The 22,459-nt window shown below is 33.6% G+C and overlaps 2 protein-coding genes across 2 annotated transcripts; both read right to left on the bottom strand.

Moving 5' to 3' along the window:
- Positions 1–6,415: 6,415 nt before the first annotated feature.
- LOC111715297 (forkhead box protein I1) lies at positions 6,416–7,379 on the bottom strand. The gene has a single exon (XM_023490604.1). The coding sequence runs from the start codon at positions 7,369–7,371 to the stop codon at positions 6,505–6,507; it is 867 nt and encodes a 288-aa protein (XP_023346372.1). The 5' UTR covers positions 7,372–7,379; the 3' UTR covers positions 6,416–6,504.
- Positions 7,380–11,315: 3,936 nt separating this feature from the next.
- Positions 11,316–15,356, bottom strand: LOC111715299 (protein PXR1-like). The gene is made up of 2 exons (XM_023490606.1): positions 15,075–15,356; positions 11,316–11,465 (listed from the first exon to the last, which is right to left on the bottom strand). The coding sequence occupies exons 1-2, from the start codon at positions 15,354–15,356 to the stop codon at positions 11,316–11,318; spliced, it is 432 nt and encodes a 143-aa protein (XP_023346374.1).
- Positions 15,357–22,459: the final 7,103 nt, after the last annotated feature.

The raw sequence follows: 22,459 nt of genomic DNA, 5'->3' as shown, positions 1-22,459 counted from the left end.
TCTCTCCCCCCACCCCCCGTAAAGATTGAAAAAGTAAAATTTTCAAGCCAAAACAGAGACAAATCGTGAAAATTGCTATTAGATAAAATTCTTGATCTCAATTTAATCAAAATCTACGTAGATTAATTATTATTGATTAATTGGTTGAAGTTTGAGTGGATTTTTGTAGAAAACTAGAAAACAAAAATGTGTTTTAACATAAATATAATGATTAAACAGTGTAAAATATATCTATACTTTATTTTTGTTTTTATTTTATCATAATATTTTACCTTGGTGTACAAAATAATTCTATGATGATAACAATAATAAAATAAACATTCTTTATGGTCAGGATACAAATATAATATCTTTTTTATTTAGAAAACCTTTCCCTGATCCTTCCATTATGCATTTTATCAATGAACTCTCACCTTCATGCTTCTCCATTATGTATTTTATCTATGAATTCTCTTTCTGCTCTTTCTATTATGTATTTTATCTATGAACTCTTAATTCCTGCTCCATTCATTGTGTATATTTTTTCTATGAATTTTCTCCTTGATTATTCCATTATGTATTTTATCTATGAATTCTCTTTCAGCTCCTTCTAATATGTATTTTGTCAATGAAACCTTTCCCTTCTTCTTCCATTATGTATTTTATCTATGAATTCTCTTTCTACGCCTTCTATTATGTGTTTTATCTATTAGTTCTCTTTCTGCTCCTTCTATTATGTATTTTGTCTATGAATTCTATTTCTGCTCCTTCTATTATTATTTCGTTTATGAATTCTCTTTCTGCTCCTTCTATTATGCATTTTATCTATGCATTACAATTGTGCTCCTTCTATGATGTATTTTATCTATTAATTATAATCCTGTTCCTTCCATTATGTATTTTATCTATGAATTATAATCCTGCTCCTTCTGTTATGCATTTTATCTATGAATCTATACTTCCCACAGTTCTCCCGTTAGCGCTAAACTCCTTTAAGCCGGAGAGAGTTGAAAAGCATTCCCGCGAGATAAGAATTGTCTTGAGATGTCCTTCAGAAGTTGAGACACACTTTTCTTAAACCCAACCCAACCCCAATACAAGCTTTTCAGCCAGGGAACTCTCACGGTTACAAAAAATAGATTTGTGTGAAAATATCTTAGTCTCATCTTTACTTCTAAATTCAGGGTTATCCTTTATCCACAGTTGTCCGAGATATCCAATATTTTTTATATCCTGTATTCTGTATCCTCTCCCAACCCATCCTGTGTCCCATCTAACCTTTCCTGTATCCTATATCCTGTATCCTCGCCTAACCTTTCCCGTATCTTATATCTTCTTCTATCATTTCCTGTATCCTGTATCCTCTCCTAACATTTAATGTATCCTGGTATCATCGCCTAACCTTTCCCGTATCCTGTACACTCTCCAAATTTATCCTGTATCCTGTATTCTCTCTGTATCCTGTATCCTGTAGCTTTTATTCTCTCTGTATCCTGTATCCTGTATCCTATCTTAACCTACCCTGTATCCATATATTAAAGTAGATACCCTGACAGGCTGACACTGTATCCATGTATACCCTGTATATCCAGTATCCCTGTATCCATTGAATACCCTGTATCCATGTAAACCCTGTATTATCTAAGTATACTTTGTATCGATGTATACTATGTATCCATGTATACTCTGTATCCATGTATACCCTGCATACCCAGTATCCCTGTATCTAAGTATACTCTGTATCCATGCATACTCTGTATCTTTGTATACTCTGTATCCATGTTTACTCTGTATCCCTGCATACCCTGTATCCATGTAAACCCTTTATTTATGTATACCCTGTATCCCTGTAAACATGTATACTCTGTATCCATGTATCCCTGTGTCCATTTATCATTTTATCCCTATATCTATGTAAACCCTGTATCCATGTATACCCTGTATCCCTGCAAACATGTATACTCTGTATCCTTTTGTCCAAGTATCCTTTTATCCCTGTACCCATGTAAACCCTGTATCCATGTATACGTTGTATCTCTGTAACCATGCATACCCTGCATCCATTTATACCACCTATGCATCCCTGTGTCCATGACTCTTTTTACCCCTTCATCACTGTATCCCTGTATCTATGTATACCCTGTATCCATGTATCCATTTATACCCTTTATTGCTGTATCCATGTATCCATATATACCCTGTATCCCTGTAACCTTGTATCCATGTATACCGTGTATCCATGTATCCATATATACCCTGTATCCCTGTATCCTTGTATCCTTGTATCCCTGTATCCCTGTATCCCTGTATCCCTGTATCCCTGTATCTATGTATACCCTGTATCCCATGTATCCATATATACCCTGTATCTCTGTATCCATGAATACCCTGTATCCATGTATTCATGTATACCCTGTATCCCTGTATCCATGTATCCCTGTATCCTTGTATCCCTGTATCCCTGTATCCCTGTATCCCTGTATCTTTGTATACCCTGTATCCATGTATCCATATATACCCTGTATCTCTGTATCCATGTATACCCTGTATCCATGTATCCATGTATACCCTGTATCCCTGTATCCATGTATCCATGTATCCCTGTATCCTTGAATCCCTTTATCCCTGTACCATTGTATCCCTGTATCCCTGTATCCATGTATCCATGTATCCATGTATTGTATACCCAAGAACGGCACCAAAAATGCTTAATCATGATATTCTCCGCTGAGAAGAATTTTATGGAAAAATTTGTAAACACAGAATTCCTGAATATCTTGTTGATATCGTGTATAAAGCTTTATTGGCTCATATCTTCCGCCCTCCATTAGCGGGGCTTTGAATTGGTATCTACCCATCTATCCATCTATCTACATGTGCAACTATCTATCTATTCACTTGACCTGTCTATCTATCTAACTACCTATTTTCTAAGATTTGACATGTTTACACTATTAGATATGCCCACGTCATCTTTACACTATCATAATCTTACAAGTTTCTAAATATAGGGATGTACATTGTGCATCAACTTTTATACATCTAGGTAATTTATTTTGCATAAAATGCTGCGGTGTCAATTTGCACAATTGCACTGCATGCGTTCAGTTTTGTATTTGTAATCTTATGAAGAAGAAAAAACAATTTAGCCAACTTCAAAATGGCAAACTCAAATATGAAGTTTGACAGTATTTTCAAAATAGAAAACTCCCATACTTCAGTACGTTCCCGAAAATTTGAGAAAATTTACATTTTAAAAATCGAAAATTTGAAAAAATGAATATGTTTGAAAAAAGCGTATTTGAAAAATGTATAATTGGGAAAATGTCTATCAAGGTAACATTCATAATCTGTAATATTTGGTTCTTAATAAACATAATTATTGAGTTAGAAATCTTTAAAAGTAAAACTAAACCAAAACGTGCCAACACCTACAGACTATATAATACATATGTTGTTAAATAGTAGTTTAAATCCAGTAATACCGAGTATATTAATCCTATGAATGGACCTGTCCAGGCCACTATTCAAGTTTTTTACAAATCATTTTAGCAAATTTCACAAAATTCAAGAAAAGATTAATTTGAATAAAAAATCTCCCGTGGCCTGTCGATTAGGACAAAACCATTTTTTAAAAAAAAGTGTGTATAATTCCACGTTTAAAGTTGAAAAGTAAACTCTTCTATTTAAGAAGGATTGAATAATGTGAACGAAAACCCATTTTCACCATTGACACATGTTAAATTCAAGCAAAAGTACCCGGCGTTGCCCGCGAAATCTCAAAAGTATTCAAAAGAAAAAGTTACTCTGATGGTTATATCTGAGAACTGAGAACTGAGAACGCTTTGCTTTACATCTATATATCTATATATCTATATATCTATATATCTATATATAGATATAAAGTTGTAATCTCTATTTGTCTGTCTATCTGTTTGCTTGTCCGCTCATAACTCAGGAACCCCTGGACCGATTTTCTTTAAATTTTAACTGGGGAACTCGGGAGAGCCACGGGAATGTTCTGATAGCTTGGTTTTGAGACTCTTAATTGAGAGGGTTGACTTCAATAGCGAAAATTTATTTTCCTGGTAAAATCATCCAAGTGCGGGTAAACGGCGAAAGTAACTTTTTGTAACCTTGGCAGCGCTGGGTTCCCAAGCTAGTATATAAAAGGTAGTAACCTCTGCTTGTTTATTTGCCTGTTTGGATGTTCATTCGATCATAGCTTCCAAGTTGACTGGGTATACTTTTATAGAGAAAACTGCAGACAAAGCTGAGTCTCCAAGGTAGTATCACATAATATTTAATCTTTCATTTTTTAAGAATATAAACCTATTGGGCCCATTTTTGTGTTTCTTAAATGGGAAGGGTTCATGGCCGCCGGTCAAACTTCTATAATTTTCCAACAAGCTCGATTTATAGCAAAAAGTAAAGGAACTGAGAATTTAGAATAAAATGATTCTAATCCTTGATAAACATTCTGTGTAAACACTGGAGACAGAAAGGATTGAAAAGAAATCTTGTGACGAGTTTAGAAACAAGTTTGGACAAAAGTTCTCCAACCTAACATAATACAATTTTAGTAAAATAACCAGAGATATCTCTAGATATGGTTCAGGAAGGTTTAGTTATTTCTCCGGGAGTAAAATAACCAGAGATATCTCTAGATATGGTTAAGGAAGGTTTAGTTATCTCTCCGGGAGTAAAATAATCAGAGATATCTCTAGATATGGTTATGGAAGGTTTAGTTATTTCTCCGGGAGTAAAATAATCAGAGATATCTCTAGGTATGGTTATGGAAGGTTTAGTTATTTCTCCGGGAGTAAAATAATCAGAGATATCTCTAGATATGGTTATGGAAGGTTTAGTTATTTCTCCAGGAGTAAAATAACCAAAGATATCTCTAGACATGGTTAAGAAGATTAAGTTACTTCTCCGGGAGTAAAATAACCAGAGATATCCCTAGGTATGGTTCAGGAAGGTTTAGTTATTTCTTTGGGAGTAAAAGAAACACAGGCATCTCAAGGAAGGTTCAGGAAGGTTTAGTTATCTCTCCAGGAGTAAAAGGAACAGAAGATAAGGTTCAGTTAGGTTTTGTTACTTCTCCGGGAGTTAAAAAAAAACAGAAATATCTCAAGGTATGGTTCAGGAAGGTTTAGTTATCTCTACGGCAGTAAAAGAACCAGAAATATCTCAAGGTATAGTTCAGGAAGGTTTAGTTATCTCTACGGCAGTGAAAGAAACAGAAACATCTCAAGATAAGGTTCAGGAAGGTTTTGTTACTTATCCGGGAGTAAAAAACCAGCGAAATCTCTAGATTCGGGTTAAAAAGGTTTAGTTAAATTTCTAAATTTCTCCGGGGGTAAAAGAACCTAGCTAAATATTACTCTATTCATATTCAAATTTTCTAATCCATATATCTTTACAACCTAAAGTCGTGGACCTTTGATATTTTTTTCAATATTTGAATTCTGCTAAGTTTAACACTAGACGGTGGCAAAGATTTATACTGTGCCCTTTCTTTTAGATTCGGACATTTCTTACAGGAACTGTAAACAGTAGATGCAATCTTAAAGGGACTGTAAAGGAAAAATGAAAGGGGGTATAGGCTGAAAGCTAATCACTTTAGCTCTTGATCTCGACCCATGAAAATCATATCTGATGTTCATGTCTCGAGAAATTGATATAAAACTGTGTCAAATCTATACGAAAATTAATATATATACAATTTTGTATAAAAGTAGTTATAATGAGATAGATAGAAAGATAGATGTTACCGCCATACTATTTCTATTGGTTCAGAATAAACAACAAACACATGTCTGAACCCTGATTGGATCCGGCGCTAATGGACTCGGCATACAGGAGTGGATTGAAGGATTCATAACTCTAATTGGATAATGAGATAGATAGAAAGATAGATGTTACCGCCATACTATTTCTATTGGTTCAGAATAGGCAACAAACACATGTCTGAACCCTGATTGGATCAGGCGCTAATGGACTCGGCATACAGGAGTGGATTGAAGGATTCATATCTCTAATTGGATAATAAGATAGATAGAAAGATAGATGTTACCGCCATACTATTTCTATTAGTTCAGAATAGACAACAAACAGATGACTAAACCCAGATTGGATCAGGCGCTAATGGAATCGGCATACAGGAGTGAAGTATAGAGTAGACACAAAGGAACTCAGTTCTTGCCACAAACTCTAATTTTCTAATTCCTATATCTTTGCAACCCAATGTTGTAGACCATATCTAAGTTTAGATTATCAAAGCTTTACACTTTCATATTGCAAAGATATAGGGATTAGAAAGTTTAAGTTTGTTGTAAAACTCAATATCTTCCAACAATTAAAGGTATAATAATTGAATATAAATATTTATTTATTAAAACTCAATATCTTCCAACAATTAAAGGTATAATAATTGAATTTAAATATTTATTTATTAAAATTCTACAATTTGTCAAATAAAATTATTATCACGTTGAAACATCAAGAACAGAACCTCTCATTTTATTCTCCTTTGAAGAGATACAAACGAGGTTTCTTATCTTCTTTCTGGAGCAAGGAATCTATCCCAAAACTGAAACTTCTCTTCAAGGTTTCGGAGCTCTGGGTTTTACTCGGAGCAGGGGGTGGAGATGGATCTCTGGTCGGAGAACATGGGATCACATATGAGGTATAGGAGGAGGAGGAGGAGGAGGGTTCCATCTTGATAAATCCAGAGTCTACCTTGAAACTGTCATCGGAGTCGAACCTGTCGGAGGTATCCAGGACGGGAGAAGAGGGAGGAGTATCCTCTTCATCCAAACCCACGTTCATACCCAGATACTTCCGAACCCGTCTCTGAGCCTTTCTTCGGCTGAAATCTCCTTTCTGGAAATCTTGTTGACACGCAGGATGGACTGCCCAGTAATGTCCTTTACCATTAGATGCTCTCCCAGCCTTGATAAAACAATCATTTAAAGATAGATTGTGTCGGATTGAGTTTCTCCAACCAGGTCCTCTGTGTCGGAAATATGGAAAGTTATCAAGAATATATTGATAAATATCTGCAAGCACTAGTTTCTTCTCCACAGAGCTTAGAATAGACATAGCTATAAGTCCTATGTAGGAGTGCTGGGGTTTAGGTTCTTCAGGGAATGGTATTCTAAAGAGGCGTGGATCAAGTTTAGCCATAGGAAACATGGCAAGATCAGGAGGAGGAGCAAACCTAGGTATCATAGGAGGTGTTAGAAGAGGAGGGAAGGGAGAGAAGGGTTGGAGAAGTCTCATCCTATCTGCAAAAGCCAGGGTGTAAAGATGCTGAAGTCTCACGGTGTCCTGAGAGCTAGAGACTGGAGCTTGCAAGGATGGAGCAGGAGAAGTTCTGTGCTCCATATTGAACCAGTGTTTGAACCAAACTACTCGTTTACCAACAGTTTCTAACATTTTCAAGCAAGCGGTGACCAACCAAAGGAAAACAATACTCTGATTGGTCGAGAGCAGCGCCCCCGCAACCCCCCGCCAACCAATCAGAGCCTTGCATTTGTTGTTCTGTAGTTATACCAAACATTTGGCGGCGATGTGTCTGGTTTTTCAGGCTTCTTGAATTTTCAAAATCATCCTCTCTCTCAAGTTTAACAATGGCTGTATTGATCTTGCTTAAAATCCTATTTTTATCGTCTTTATACGAGGCTTGTAAAAACCCCATTAGTAGATAGAAAAAACAAGTGCTTAACCCTGAAAACGATTATTCTTTTTAAACAACATACATTCTTTTTATACTTAAGATGTCATCAACATTGAAATTTTCGTTAATCATTGCTTGTATATATCTAACACGAAAAAGAATCCTAAAAGGATTGAAAAACCACAAATTTATTAAAATGTTATACAAAAACACTAAATGAAACCCGACGAGGTGAAAAAAAACAATTATTGGACAAATTGAAAGATTTTTAATTATTCAAAGTTGACTGAATACAGTTAACTAACATATTCAATCATTCAAATTTCATTGACAAATATACAGAACTAGAATTTCTTGACGGTATAGACCTGAAAGGGACTGTATGTGACGGTATAGACCTGAAAGGGACTGTATGTGACGGTATAGACCTGAAAGGGACTGCATGTGACGGTATAGACCTGAAAGGGACTGCATGTGACGGTATAGACCTGAAAGGGACTGTATGTGACGGTAAAGACCTGAAAGGGACTGTATGTGACGGTATAGACCTGAAAGGGACTGTATGTGACGGTATAGACCTGAAACTACAATATATCTAGGGTTAACTACAATATATCTATAAATATATATTATATATAACCTCGATCCTAATCAGATTATACAGAAAGCAGATGTATTGTAAATATATTTACTTTTAGATAAATATATTTATACAGGGAGATGTATACTTACACAAGTTATTCTTAATTATTTAATCTGCTTCAGAAAAATGCATGTTTAAAATTGTTTATCAATAGATTTTTTTAATAATGAAAAAAAGGAAGAAATTTTGGTAATGCAAATTATTTAAATAATTTATTTCAATAAGTCTTTTAGTTCATTAGTGTCGCTTATAAATCATTATTTTTAAATTAAGCCTCTAATTTATGGTCTAAGTGAGACAGTAAAAAGTTTTAACTATTTTTAATTAAAGTTAGAAAAACTTATTTTTTCCAAAAAACAGTAATTTCTAAAGTATCTAATGAATTTCATATTTTTTAGATGAAAATTTGTTTCAATTTTAAATATATGTGGGCTAGTTTGTAAATTTTGAGATTAAAAATTATTGGGGGGGGAAGAGAGAGTTCAATTGAAGAATTCAATATTTGTCAAAATTTTGTTCAATTGTTCGAAAGAATGGATATTTCTAACCAACCAACTGTGGAAAATATGAAAATTGACAGAAAAGAAATTCTATTTACTCGACGCCATTAAAACATTCTTATCTTTTCCCTGCCTGTCTAAACCTGAATTTTTAAATTAGAATATTTTAGACACGCACCTTGTTGCACCGGCTAGTCCTATGGAGTGTCAGTTTTATTTACCCAATGTCCGGGCGATACAGTACAAACTGGGACCGGAAAGGTTGACCCGGCTCAAATGTACTACGGCTGCCCGTTTAGAATATTCTTTGACAGAAAAAAACTTTCTTATAGAAGAGAAAAAGATCCAGGTTTTCATGAATTAAATCATTAACATGATTAAATTCATGAAAATATATGCTACTGATAAATGAGAACATGCACCTCTGGAAATCACCCACTCTCCGACTTAGAACTGTACTTTAGTCTTCTTTTATTCTTATAATATTGCACCATTTAACTTTGTGTACGAAATAAATCTATAATAATAAAAATATGGATAGATAGATAGATACATAAAAGATAGAAAAATAGGTAGATAGATATTGATAGGTGTCACATTCCTGCCATATCTTCCTAGACTATAGGCCCCCTGGAGAACAGGACTAAACATCTAACATGGAGTAGAAAAAACCAGAAAAACAAGAGATTAGAGATATTAGAGATATTCTAGTCCTATATAATCCCAGATATACAATCCGTCCTAACATTTATACAAACAACTTAGAAGTATTAGACTTATTTCACACCCTTACCCCCCCCCCCTCCCACCCCCGTAAAAAACTATAAGATAATATGTATAATCTAACTTTTCTTTTGGAAACAAAAAATAATTTTTCATTTAGAAGAATTTTTCACAAATATATAATATAATTTAAGAAAGAGATTTTAAAAATAAATTTAATAGTTACACATTATTAATGCTTCTAAAATTAACAATTTACAATTTACAATTTACACGTCTTTTTTTAAATCTTGCAATTTACAACTGAAAAATCATACATATACTTAAATATTTTTAACTCATTTACATCTACAATTACATTATTTTTTTATACATTTTACAATTTACTGATAAATATCAATTTACAGATAGGCTGTTTTTTTACAAATGGCAAAGGAACATTAGACTGATCTCATACTGAGCCTCTAATGATTATGTTTTATAAAATGTGTTTGCCAAATAAACTTTTGGAAACATGGCCGGTTAATCATAAAAATGTAAAAATTAAAAATAAAAAATAAAAACATTTATTGCATGAAAACGGAGGATTTAAAATTATTAAAAAAAATTTGATCAAGAGTACAAGGTAAACTGGTTTTTTTTCACCCTAAATCGCGCAATTTTTCATTTTTTTAATGTTTGAATTGATTTGAACTCTGAAATTCAATGTTATTTACATAAATAACCTTCTAAAGATTTTCATTTCACTGTTTCTATGGATTTTTTATATTATTGACCCCCATTTTCTGCCAAACTTTTAGTTTTGTGAAAAATATATTTTTTCAACATGCATTAGAATTCTTGGAATACAAATTTGCATTCATGAAAATAATTTGAGATAATTCCTCACAAAGATATCTTCGCTCATATATATATTTATATGTCAGCTATAGCCGGCCAAACGGCTTGACCAAATTGGCTGAATTTTTTTAGGGAACCCATGGCCCATTGGTACGTCGAGGGGTTAACAAAGGCTATAAAAATCTAAAATCAAATTTTTTTATCAAATGTAGATTGGTCGTTTTCTTCAATTAAAAACTGTTGAAAATTTATAAAATTTCACTGGCAACGCCGGGTACCTCAGCTAGTAGTATATAAGGTCACACAACACTATCCTGTATCCAAAAAGTAAAAATTGTGATATTCCAAGTTTTTTTTCGGGGCAGGATGTATCTTTTCTTACTTTTGTAATTCTGTTTCGGTTGTTAGGGTTTAAGGAGACTAAAGGCAGTATTCCTTTAGATTAAAAAAAAACTTTTATACATTTTTATTTCTCTTCAAAATAATCTAGTCTAACATATTACTTTTTAAAAGCAAACCAAACAAAATGAGATTTTTATGCGAAAGTGATAATAAAAGATTAGTATTTGCCAAATTTACAGTTTTGATTATATTTGCGGGTTTCTCCGTGTTTTGAGATTTACAACAATAGAATTTGGTTGTATTCCTTTTTAAGGTGAAAGAGAGGAATTATGTTTTATTCTTCTCTCTATGTATCCTCTCAACAAACCCTGAACAATCCATCATCTTACAATCTTAGATAATCTGGCATTCCGCGCACACTTAACGCGCGCACAGTGGGTTAACCAACCCGGATACGTCTTTACTCCGGGTGCTTTGTTTAGCTGGTCAGCTAACCTAATCTACCATTATGTGTGAACACAGTGGATTATCTTGTATTGAAACATTAAATATTTACTGTAAACAATTTTACTAAATAGAATAAATATAGAACTAAAGAAAGGGATTACTTATTTTTCTGTTTTCCTTCTATCTTCTCAGTATTCATTGATGTTTCATTGTAAGGGATGTAACTGAACTGAACCTTCATCACCTGAAACTGAACCTTCATCACCTGAAACTGAACCTTCATCACCTGAAACTGACCCTTCATCACCTGAAACTGAAACCAGATTTAAACCCTCCTGAAACCACGTATAACCCCCTGGAACCAACTAAACCCTCTGAAACCAAGTAAAAACCTGCCGAAACCAACTCTAGTCCCCTCAATAATAAAAACAACCATAAAACTAAGTTAATACCCCTGAAAATAAGTTAAAACCCCTTAAACTAAGTTTATACCCCCTGAATATAAGTATAACCACGTAAAACCAAGTATAACGCTCTGAAACCAACCCTAGACCACTTTTTTACAAAGTAAAAATTCCCTGAAACTAAATATAACCCCCTGAAACTAAGTATAACCCCTGAAACTAAGTATAAACTCTGAAACTAAGTATAAACCCCTGAAACCAAGTATAAACCTCTGAAACTAAGTATAAACCCCTACACTAAGTACAAACCCCTGAAACCAAGTATAAACCCCTGAAACTAAGTATAAACCCTGAAAATAAGTATAAACTCTGAAACTAGGTATAAACCCTGAAACCAAGTATAAACCCTGAAACTAAATATAACCCCTGAAACCAAGTAAAAACCTCCAACCAAAATTGTGTGACTGTGAATCCTAAAATCCTATTTGGTTTCTAAGGATTAATATTCAGCAGAAAATATTTTCAATCTGGCGAGCTAGTTGATCATGCAACCTTTACTCCAGTAGCACAACAAACCAGGAGATTATAAGAGGGTTAACCAGCTCTAGGAGGAGGGGGGGGGGGGGCTCAGGGTTCGGTTATTAAGAAGGGGTTTAGACTTTTAGTATACTCATGAGCTGATTAGATTAAAGTTTAGGAAAACCAAGGTTTAATAATTAGGAAACCCAGGGTTTAATAGTTTAGGAAACCGAGGGTTTAATAGTTTAGGAAACCTAGGGTTTAATAGTTTAGGAAACCTAGGGTTTAATAGTTTAGGAAACCCAGGGTTTAATAATTTAGGAAACTCAGGTTTTAATAGTTTAGGAAACCCGTGGTTTATAAGTTTAGGAAACTCAGGGTTTAATAGTTTAGGAAACCCAGGGTTTAATAGTTTAGGAAACCCAGGGTTTAATAGTTTAGGAAACTCAGGGTTTAATAGTTTAGGAAACTCAGAGTTTAATAGTTTAGGAAACCCAGGGTTTAATAGTTTAGGAAACTCAGGGTTTAATAGTTTAGGAAACTCATGTTTTAATAGTTTAGGAAACTCAGGATGTAATAGTTTAGGAAACCCATGGTTTAATAGTTTAGGAAACTCAGGGTTTAATAGTTTAGAAAACCAAAGGTTTAGTAGTTTAGGAAACTCAGGGTTTAAAAGTTTAAGAAACTCAGGGTTTAATAGTTTAGGAAACCCAGGGTTTCATAGTTTAGGAAACTCTGGGTTTAATAGTTTAGGAAACCGAGGGTTAAATAGTTAAAGAAACCCAGGGTTTAAAAATTTAGGAAACCCAGGTTTTAATAGTTTAGGAAACTCAGGGTTTAATAGTTTAGGAAACTCAGGGTTTAATAATTTAGGAAACCTAGAGTTTAATAGTTTAGGAAACTCAGGGTTTGTTTAGGAAACCCAGGGTTGAAGTGTTTTGGAAACTTAGGGTTTAATAGTTTAGGAAACCCAGGGTTTAATAATTTGGAAACCCAGGGTTTAATAATTTGGAAACCCAGGGTTTAATAGTTTAGGAAACCCAGGGTTTAATAATTTGGAAACCCAGGGTTTAATAATTTAGGAAACCCAGGGTTCAATAGTTTAAGAAACCCAGGGTTTTATAGTTTAGAAAACCCAGGGTTTAATAGTTTAGAACATCAGTAGAAACAAGTTACATTTTTTATGAAATGGGAAAAAATGGTTTCATAAATATTTTAAAGCTAGAAATTATAAAGAAAGAAGGATGCAGAGGATCGGCATCCTTTTAACTATGGTTTATAAATCTCCAGAAAATCTTGCAGAGTAACTACTCTCGGTTTAATTTTGAACCTGGAGTATTTTAATCTTGTACAAAAGTTATTTTTGAGAACTTTGTGACGGTATAGACCTGAAAGGGACTGTATGTGACGGTATAGACCTGAAAGGGACTGTATGTGACGGTAAAGACCTGAAAGGGACTGTATGTGACGGTATAGACCTGAAAGGGGCTGTATGTGACGGCATAGACCTGAAAGGGACTGCATGTGACGGTATAGACCTGAAAGGGACTGCATGTGACAGTGTAGACCTGAAAGGGACTGTATGTGACGGTATAGACCTGAAAGGGACTGTTTGTGACGGTATAGACCTGAAAGGGACTGTATGTGACGGTATATTATAGACCTGAAAGGGGCTGTATGTGACGGTATAGACCTGAAAGGGGCTGTATGTGACGGTATAGACCTGAAAGGGGCTGTATGCGTAATTAAAAAAGACCCTCCAGGCAAAGACAAGGAAATGCCTGACTTAAAACGATTCCCTTAAAGTCTGATCAAGTATGACTAAGATATCCTTGGTTTAATTTCTTTTAACTGTTTATTTTTATTTGCAGATTCTCTGCGAAAGCAACTTACGCATTTTTTGCTTGCAAGAAGCAAGGGAGAATCTCGGAGAAATAAACACTTTTCCATTATTTTATTATTTATTATTTATTATTTTATTATTTTTTTATCAGATAATCTTCCGTCTTACGGCTCCTGACCTGGTATCCGTCCCACTCTATAGTTTATTTACAAGTAAGCCTCTCTCCATGCTTGTACTATACAGCAGGAGAAGAAGATTGAACATCTGCGTTATTACTTGTACAACTTTTTGAACTCATAGCTCCTTCGGGTTTGATTGTTCGCAACATTATTTGTTTACACATTAGAAATTCAAACAATCTTCTTTTTAAAAGCTCTTTAATACAAAGAGTTCTAATTGTAAACATATAAAATTTAATTCTATAATTTGACGTCAAGCTTAAATTTTCTAATCCTTATATTTTTGCAATTTAGTTTCTTAGTTTTAAATATTTAATGTGTACGACATCGGGTTGCAAAGATATAGGGATTGAAAAGATTAGAGTTTGTGACAATAAAACAATTGCTTAGCATGAAAGTTTAAAATCTTTAAAAACTTGTTTCAATGGCCTTCAGTCCGATCTCTTATAGGTGGTGTACAAAAGAAATAAGTACAGATTTAATTCTGTTTTTGATTAAAGATTATAGATATATATAATTATATTATATACCAACTCAACTGCCTGAATTATATGTATTTTATGTTAATAAATCTCCTATGCTATAGAGGTATATATATGCCCGAAGTTCTGCCTGAATTATATGGATTTTATGTTTATATACTCCTATGGTATAGAGGTTTATAAAGTACGACCTGAATTATATGTATTTTATGTTTAAAATGTCTTATGGTATAGAGGTTTATAAAGTACTACGTGAATTATATGGATTTTATGTTTAAAATGTCTTATGGTATAGAGGTTTATAAAGTACTACGTGAATTATATGGATTTTATGTTTAAAATGTCTTATGGTATAAAGGTTTATATATCAGTCCTTCCTGTTATATCTGTCCTTTCTGTCTTATCTGTTCTACATGTCCTATTTGTCATTTCCGTCTTAGCTGTCCTATCTGTCCTTTTTTTCTACCTGTCCTATCTGTCATATCTGACCCTATCTGTCCTATCTGTCTTATCTGTCATATCTGACCTATCTGTCATATCTGACCTATCTGTCCTATCTGTCATATCTGTCTTATCTGTAATATCTGTCCTATCTGTCATATCTGTCCTATCTGTCATATCTGTCCTATCTGTCCTATCTTTCATATCTGTCATATCTGACCTATCTTTCCTATCTGTCATATCTGTCCTATCTTTCATATCTGTCCTATCTGTCATATCTGTCCAATCTGTCATATCTGTTCTATCTGTCCTATCTGTCTTATCTGTCATATCTGACCTATCTGTCCTATCTATGGAATCTGTGTAGCTATAGGATACAGCTGAAAAGGAAACTGGTATCCCGGAACACATGCATTTTTCCCAGCTGGGCGCTCATCAACAACACTCAGCGGCATTCTGCGCTTTTATCCGCCATTGTTATTCGCTCTGTATCACACGGTTTCTATTGATAAACATAGAATAAATATTATTAATACTAACCAGTGATGAATGCATATTGGTGTAAACATTTAATAATAGACTTATAACAATTAAATTTGTGGGTTTTCTATTCTTCATGAGAACTATTAAAGAAACTAAACATTTTGTAAAAATAATGAAACTGGTAAATAAAGTTAAGTAACAATCTTTTTCATTTGCCAATGTTCTGAAAACTTGTCATTTACAAATCACAAAAATAAAGTATTAAACCCCTTTTTCTTAATTAGTACCATCATGATTTTTCACTAGGGCATGCTTGATTCACATAGCTGGGTATCCTTTTAACCTTATCGGAGCTAAATTGATGAATAATTACTTATTTTTCTAATATAATATTGAATCATATAATATTCTAATATAATATTGAATCATATAATATTCTAATATAATATTGAATCATATAATATTCTAATATAATATTGAATATTTATCTATATATTTCTAATATAATATTGGATAATTATCTATAAAAGTGACTTTTGGAATTTATTAAGCAGTGACAAAGAGCTTAATTACTCTAAGGTGTTTATATATAAATACTAATACAATGTCATTTAATGTATGATTTACAACTAAAAAGTTAAGAATCGAGCTGAAATTTGTTTAGGTCAAAACTGACATGGCAAGGGCAACGCCGCGGGTACACTATATAGTGTATATACAAGGTGAATCAAGAAATGTAAAGTACCATCGATTATTTTTAAAAGATTATCCTATATTAACTAGTAAACAATTTATCAGATGGGACACCCCCCTTGATACACTAGACAGATTGGCAGACGGAGGGTGGGGGGGGGCACATGTACGGATCCCCTCCTGGGGAGGGGTGTGTGCTGATAAGAGAGGAAGGGATAAGCTTTCCATTCAGGCAGTACCATCATTCATTCAAGCCTATAGATCTACCCAGCTTATTTAACACTATCTGATTATACAACCGGAAAAAAGAAAAATGCGGGAAGCTTGAACCAAATATAAAATTTTAAATCAACTTATTTTATTATTTGTTGAAAATTTGACAGATTTTTACAAACACATTCTCTTTTTTCTAGATAAAAATATACATTTTTCATTTTTTAAAAGTAACAAATTGCAAAAAAAACTGCAATAGTACACTATGTAGTATAATTGCAGGAAACAATCTTTATAAAAATCAAGGCCTTAAATTTTACCTCCCCCCCCCCAAGAAGGTCCAAGTGGGGAAATGTATGCTTGCCGTTTCGCACATCTTAAATTCCCCCCCTCTGGCCCCCGCCCTATGTGTCATTTAGAGCCTGGGACTTAATCCTGGTTGAGATATTACCTGAGTGGCCTTTTAGAATCTGAGAAGATAGTTCAGGTTGATCTTGGTAACGAGCAGACCTGAAAAGATACGTCTCGAGTAAAATGTTTTGGAGTCAGGGGTCCATATAATTCCCAAAAAAGCTGATTTTCTCAAAGATCCCAAAATAATTTTTTGCCCCCAAATAAAAAAAAATGCCCCCAATTAAAAAAAATGCTCCCAATTAAGATAAAATTTCAAATTCCACTAACATATTTGCACCCATTTGCCCCCAATTATTAAAAAAATGCCCCCAATTAAAAAAACATTTTAAAATTCCACTAACACATTTGCCCCCAATTTAAAACAAAATGCCCCAAATTTTTTTAGATTATCATTTAAAAAAATTTGCCCTTATTTCTTTCAATTTTGTCAATCCCAAATGGGATTGATAAAGGAATTATATGGCCCCCTGAATGGAGTAGGGACAACAGGATAATTGATAGAAATTGTTGTAGATTTTGAAACTTGTGTGGGGGTCTCTAGTGGTGTAATTATGCACTACAAAGAAAATGCGTCAAGTATACTAAGGAGCTTTCTCAAAACCAGTTTTCTAGTAAAATTTCGAAGATTTTCTCAAAATAATTGGTTCATTTGTAAAGGAACTATTTCATACTTATACTTACTAGGTTTTTAGGGCGCTGCGCGCCCATCCATCTTCTATTTAAATTGTGAACATGTTCTTTTTGTTCACGTACATTTAAAAACAAAGAAGAAAAAAAAAATTTGCGGATTTTCAAGAATTTAAATTTTTTTACAGAATTAAAAACCTTTAAAACACATTTATTTTTATTTTTATCATTCATAAACCTTTCCTGTGGTCACGTGATGCCCCACAAAAAATTTGGGCCCATTCGGTTCAGCCGTTTTGACGTTTATTGGATACAAGAAACAGACAAGCCAAATTTATTTATAGATTGTGAATTGAAAAAAAAAATGAAAATTACAACAAACTAATAATATTTTGAAATTTGAGTTTTTATATATGCTGGCCGTTTCCATGTTTAAATAATTATAACGAATCATAGGGCATATACAGAAATAAATCTAGGGGGGGGGGGGCAAACAAATTTTTTGCCAAGAAAATAATTCAGTTTCTGTTTTGAGAAAAAAGTACGAGTACAATTGTAATCTATGTAATAAAGCTCTTTGTTCATTTTGTTTTTATTCGATTTTTAAAATAATTCCGCGGGCAATGCCGGGCACTTGAGCTAGTTTGTAGCAAAACAAAAGGGCGTATACAGAATTTAAAATCTAGAGGGAGAATCTAGAGGGAGGGGGGGGGGGGGAATTTGAACTGTAAATTCAAAATATTTGGCTTCTAGACGATCAGGCATACTTTTTTTTGGATTATGTTATTCATTTTACGAAATTTTCTGTTATTGAAAATTAGATATAAAATAGAACCAGGGTGTCCGAAGGAAACATGACAGTTGGTAAATAGTTATGAACGTCGTCTTTCATATACTTTATTAGATATTAAAGGCTTTTTGCAGTTTATTTCGTTAAAGAAAATCTTTTTCTGAAACTTATTTTACTTTGAAACCAATTTTACTACAAAATGACTTGCATATAATATTTGTATTATTGTCTAATTGTTATCAAACAACTTAACAAATTATGGATGAAGACGTTACAAACTACATCAACAACTGTCGTGGGACACCCTGTACTTTAAAGGTACACATAAAGTCCAATCACCTTGCGATTGCTTACTTAAGTACTTATAATTGCTTACTTAAGTACTACTTTATCTCTCCTTCAAACAAAACTCTGTGAACTTAAAAGGAAAAATTAGGTTACAGCACTGCAATAATATGTATTTTTTATCCTGTCCTGTTCTTCAGTTTATGATTTGAAAAGTGTGATAGCTTTGAGTTCTAGGTGGGGTGGGAGCACTGCCCCCCTTGCCCCCCCCCCACTTTATATACCCTTGAGTCCTCCAAACTCAAGACTTCGTGGCTTGGCATTTAAAAATAATTGTTTTACTTCGCTATCCCTTTAATCATCAATTATGTCTAAAACACTTTCTAAGTAACAAAAATGCATTAGACACATTCTATAAGAACACTTCTTAAGGAACAAATGTGTCTCTGAGGCTCAATTCTAACTGAAAACTAGGCTTTATTGTGTTTAAGATGTCTAAGTCACTCTTCAGTTTAAGATTTTAAAAGTGTGATAGCTTTAAGTAAGAGGATTTAAAAATAAAGATGTTGTTTAAAAACTAAAAAACACGACTGTAGGATTTAAACTAGGCATTAAAGTCTCCAACACACTGTCAGAAACTAACCTTTAATAAATAAATAAATGTTTTCCAGTGAAGCATTTGACAAAATAAATATCATACAGTTGGACGCCTAGTCTGTTAGACTAAATTTAGGATTTTAATTAGGACCCGGAATGCACATGAACCACAGCAATTGGGCAGTGTACCCAGACCCATTTAACTTAACAAGTAGATTCTCAAGCTATTGGCAAAAATATGATTACTTTTTAACCACATAAAATACATATCTAAGAATGCTTTAATGTCGTCTTCCTATTCCACATTTATATTAGTCTCACTGTATTGATCTGACCCTGTCTAATTGACCTAACATGATGATATCAAAAACCTATAAAAGGCCAGATTCATCAAGACTAAGGATTGCTTTAGATAAATTAAAATTTTGAAAATAATATCGAAAGAAAACTTTTTAGAATATCTATCCTTAGTACTTATTATAAAATAGAGGAAATTATTTTATGATTAATTTACAGCACTGCCTTTTATATTTACGGCATAAAGATTAACACCTCTTTTTAAACTTAAACACACATTTTATAAAAGTAACCACACAACTTGATGAAGTCCTATAAATTTAAATTCATCCCCCCCCCCTTCTCTCCTCCATTTTAGGGTGGGGGTTTTCACCACCCATAGCCCCCCCCCTGGATTCTTCTTGAACCTAGAGCAAATATTGGTTTAGGATCAGTAGTTAGGATACACTGATACACCTTGCATAGATAATATAGATACACTGATATACCTTCCATAGATAATATAGATACACTGATACACCTTCCATAGATAATATAGATACACTGATACATCTTCCATAGATAATATAGATACACTGATACACCTTCCATAGATAATATAGATACACTGATACACCTTCCATAGATAATATAGCTAGGATACACTGCAGATACACCTTTCAAACAGCTAATTTAGTTAGGTAATTAGATGAGGCGTACAAATGTCCACTAGATGTGTTTCACACTTCTGTATGGTTTTAACTAGCAGTCGAAAAACATTAACGGTCTATTTACCTCTGAATTGTTTATTGACCAATTCTGTAGCTTAATCGAAATTTCTAAAAAACTAGGTTGCATGATTCTTTAGAATATGAATGTGAAGGCATCAGAGGGGGGTGTGGAGTATCTTTAACATTGCAAACTTGATCTCAATATCCAATGTGGGTACTCTTAAATTTGAGAATAAATGCTGGAATGCTCAATTCTGAATTGAAGTTAACCTGCTGGGTTTATATCAAACAACGAAGATCGAGAAGAAATTAAATCTATCCGGAGATCTCCATAATTTTTGGAGATCAATAATGCCTCGACCCTGAGAATCAAAACTCAAAATTTCTCACTTTAGGCTAAATGAATAGCGAGAAAAATCCTCAAAAATCCTTCATGAAATACTTGATTTCTGTTTTCTTTTGATCGCTTTTAAAGAATCTAAAACAGACTTTGATTGATTAAGATTTAAATGGTTAGGTTCTACTTTCGTAGCAGGCCTTAGAAAAATCCTTCATCATCGGCCTAAGGACGGGTTACTGCATTACATATACATCCCAGTTTATATTGAATTAAGGATCTGGTAAATTATGGATCCAAAGATCCAGGCAAGAAAAATCTCCACTAAAACTCATTATGTGAACTGTCAGCTAAAAGTACCTAAAATAATCATCCTAGGTTTGATGTTGACACAGACAAAATAGGATTAAAAGAATCGTTGTGTTTAAGTGATTAAAAGATGGGAAAATTTTTATTTGACAAATATTTCCCAAAATTACATTTCAGGGAAATTATATGTTTGCAGCCTGATGGATTGTTGCAGTCAGAGCAACCCACCCACACATTAGGATTCATTAGTTAATTTAAAAAGTTCCTGAATTAAAAGGGAGCGCTGGCTCCATAAATACTGCGCAAAATATTCATGGGTCCACGCTCCCTTGAGCACTGAACCCACAAACTGTTTTGGCTGAAAACATAAAATTCCTACATGCATATATTCCACTCCAGACGCGCCAACCGCATATTTGCAGCACATAACTAATAATTTATTGAAATATAAGATTGTAAAAAGCCTCCTTTCAATTTAAATTTTTATTAAACTGATTATATTCTCCAAAAGTACTACAAATATTATGGTGTTAAATCCTATTCTACCTTTGATCTTATTAAAAAACAAGGGTCTTTCTCATTTTCTTTACAGTGAATATATTTTTTTCTAGTTTTCTGACTGTTATATCCATTGGAACATAGTAGTTATCTAGGTTTATCAATGATTCTTTTCTTCTTTTTATTTTAAAGGAATTTTTTCCTTTGTTCCTTAATATTTTGATTTTTAGAAAGCCCCTTGAGAGAAAGTATATGCCGTACTAGTTTGCATTGGTTTCTCAGTTCCCGTACATCCGTACAATGGGTGTGGGCCGTTCTAAAATAACCATGTCCAGCAAGTTTCTCAAATTTCCATGCGACGTTTGATTGAGTTGGCGTAATATTATATTTACTGTTCTGTTTCCTCAGTACTGTTGTATACGGAGCTAGTTTTAAAGGAAAATTTAGAACTTTAATATTAAACATTTCCCTTGAATGAATTTTGTTTCCATGTTAAAACACTAAATCTTATGGATATCCAGTACAGATCACCTTGATCGTGCTACAGATCTGATCAGGTTGCCAACTATGTGCACAGAGACGTTTACATTATTTAATAATTTTCTCTGTGACAGAGTTTTAAATACAGGGTGTCCCCTATCAATTCACACTAATAAAGAGATCGTCTTCCATAAAAACAATATTCTTTAGAGATGCGCTTACTAAGTTTTAAAAATATCTAACTATCTCATCTGGATTTCATTTGGTACAAAAGTACAAAGTTACTGTATAAGGAAGAGATGATCAGTCCACTGTTCGAACTAGAAAACCTGATGACAGCAACCGGATTTGTAAGGAGTCAGATTCACAGATGGAGGAACGCAAAACTTCTAAGTAAGGATATTAAAGAATATGCAGAGCGGCTCAGTAAAGCCGAGACTTAAGAGGCCATCTTAGGGGGAGAATATCAATAATCCAGAGATGGAATTTAAAGAATTTGAGCCGTGGTTTAAATCCGCCAAAACCCGGGTTAAATTAAGCGCCGGCTTAAATCTTGAAACATTTGATACTGTGGAGGACCAGTTTATTCATATATATTTATCATATTTATCCCTGTTTATGTTTACGTGGAAGTTGACCAGTTCCTGTCAACTTCCTCTTTGTACTTTACTATACACATTGTACGCAAATATATATTCAG

This window comes from Eurytemora carolleeae, unplaced genomic scaffold, assembly GCF_000591075.1.
Source record: "Eurytemora carolleeae unplaced genomic scaffold, Eaff_2.0 scaffold1725, whole genome shotgun sequence".
NCBI classification, from domain to species: Eukaryota; Metazoa; Arthropoda; class Copepoda; order Calanoida; family Temoridae; genus Eurytemora; species Eurytemora carolleeae.
The sequence above is the reverse complement of the archived record's forward strand: the minus strand, read 5'-3'. Positions and strand labels throughout refer to the sequence as shown.

Coding starts and splice junctions, on each gene's coding strand:
- LOC111715297 (XM_023490604.1), bottom strand. CDS start 7,371: ATGGAGCACAGAACTTCTCCTGCTCCATCCTTGCAAGCTCCAGTCTCT.
- LOC111715299 (XM_023490606.1), bottom strand. CDS start 15,356: ATGACAGATAAGACAGATAGGACAGATAGAACAGATATGACAGATTGG. Junction 11,466..15,074: donor AGACAGATAGGACAGATAGG/GTCAGATATGAC, acceptor TTTCAGTTTCAG/GTGATGAAGGGTCAGTTTCA.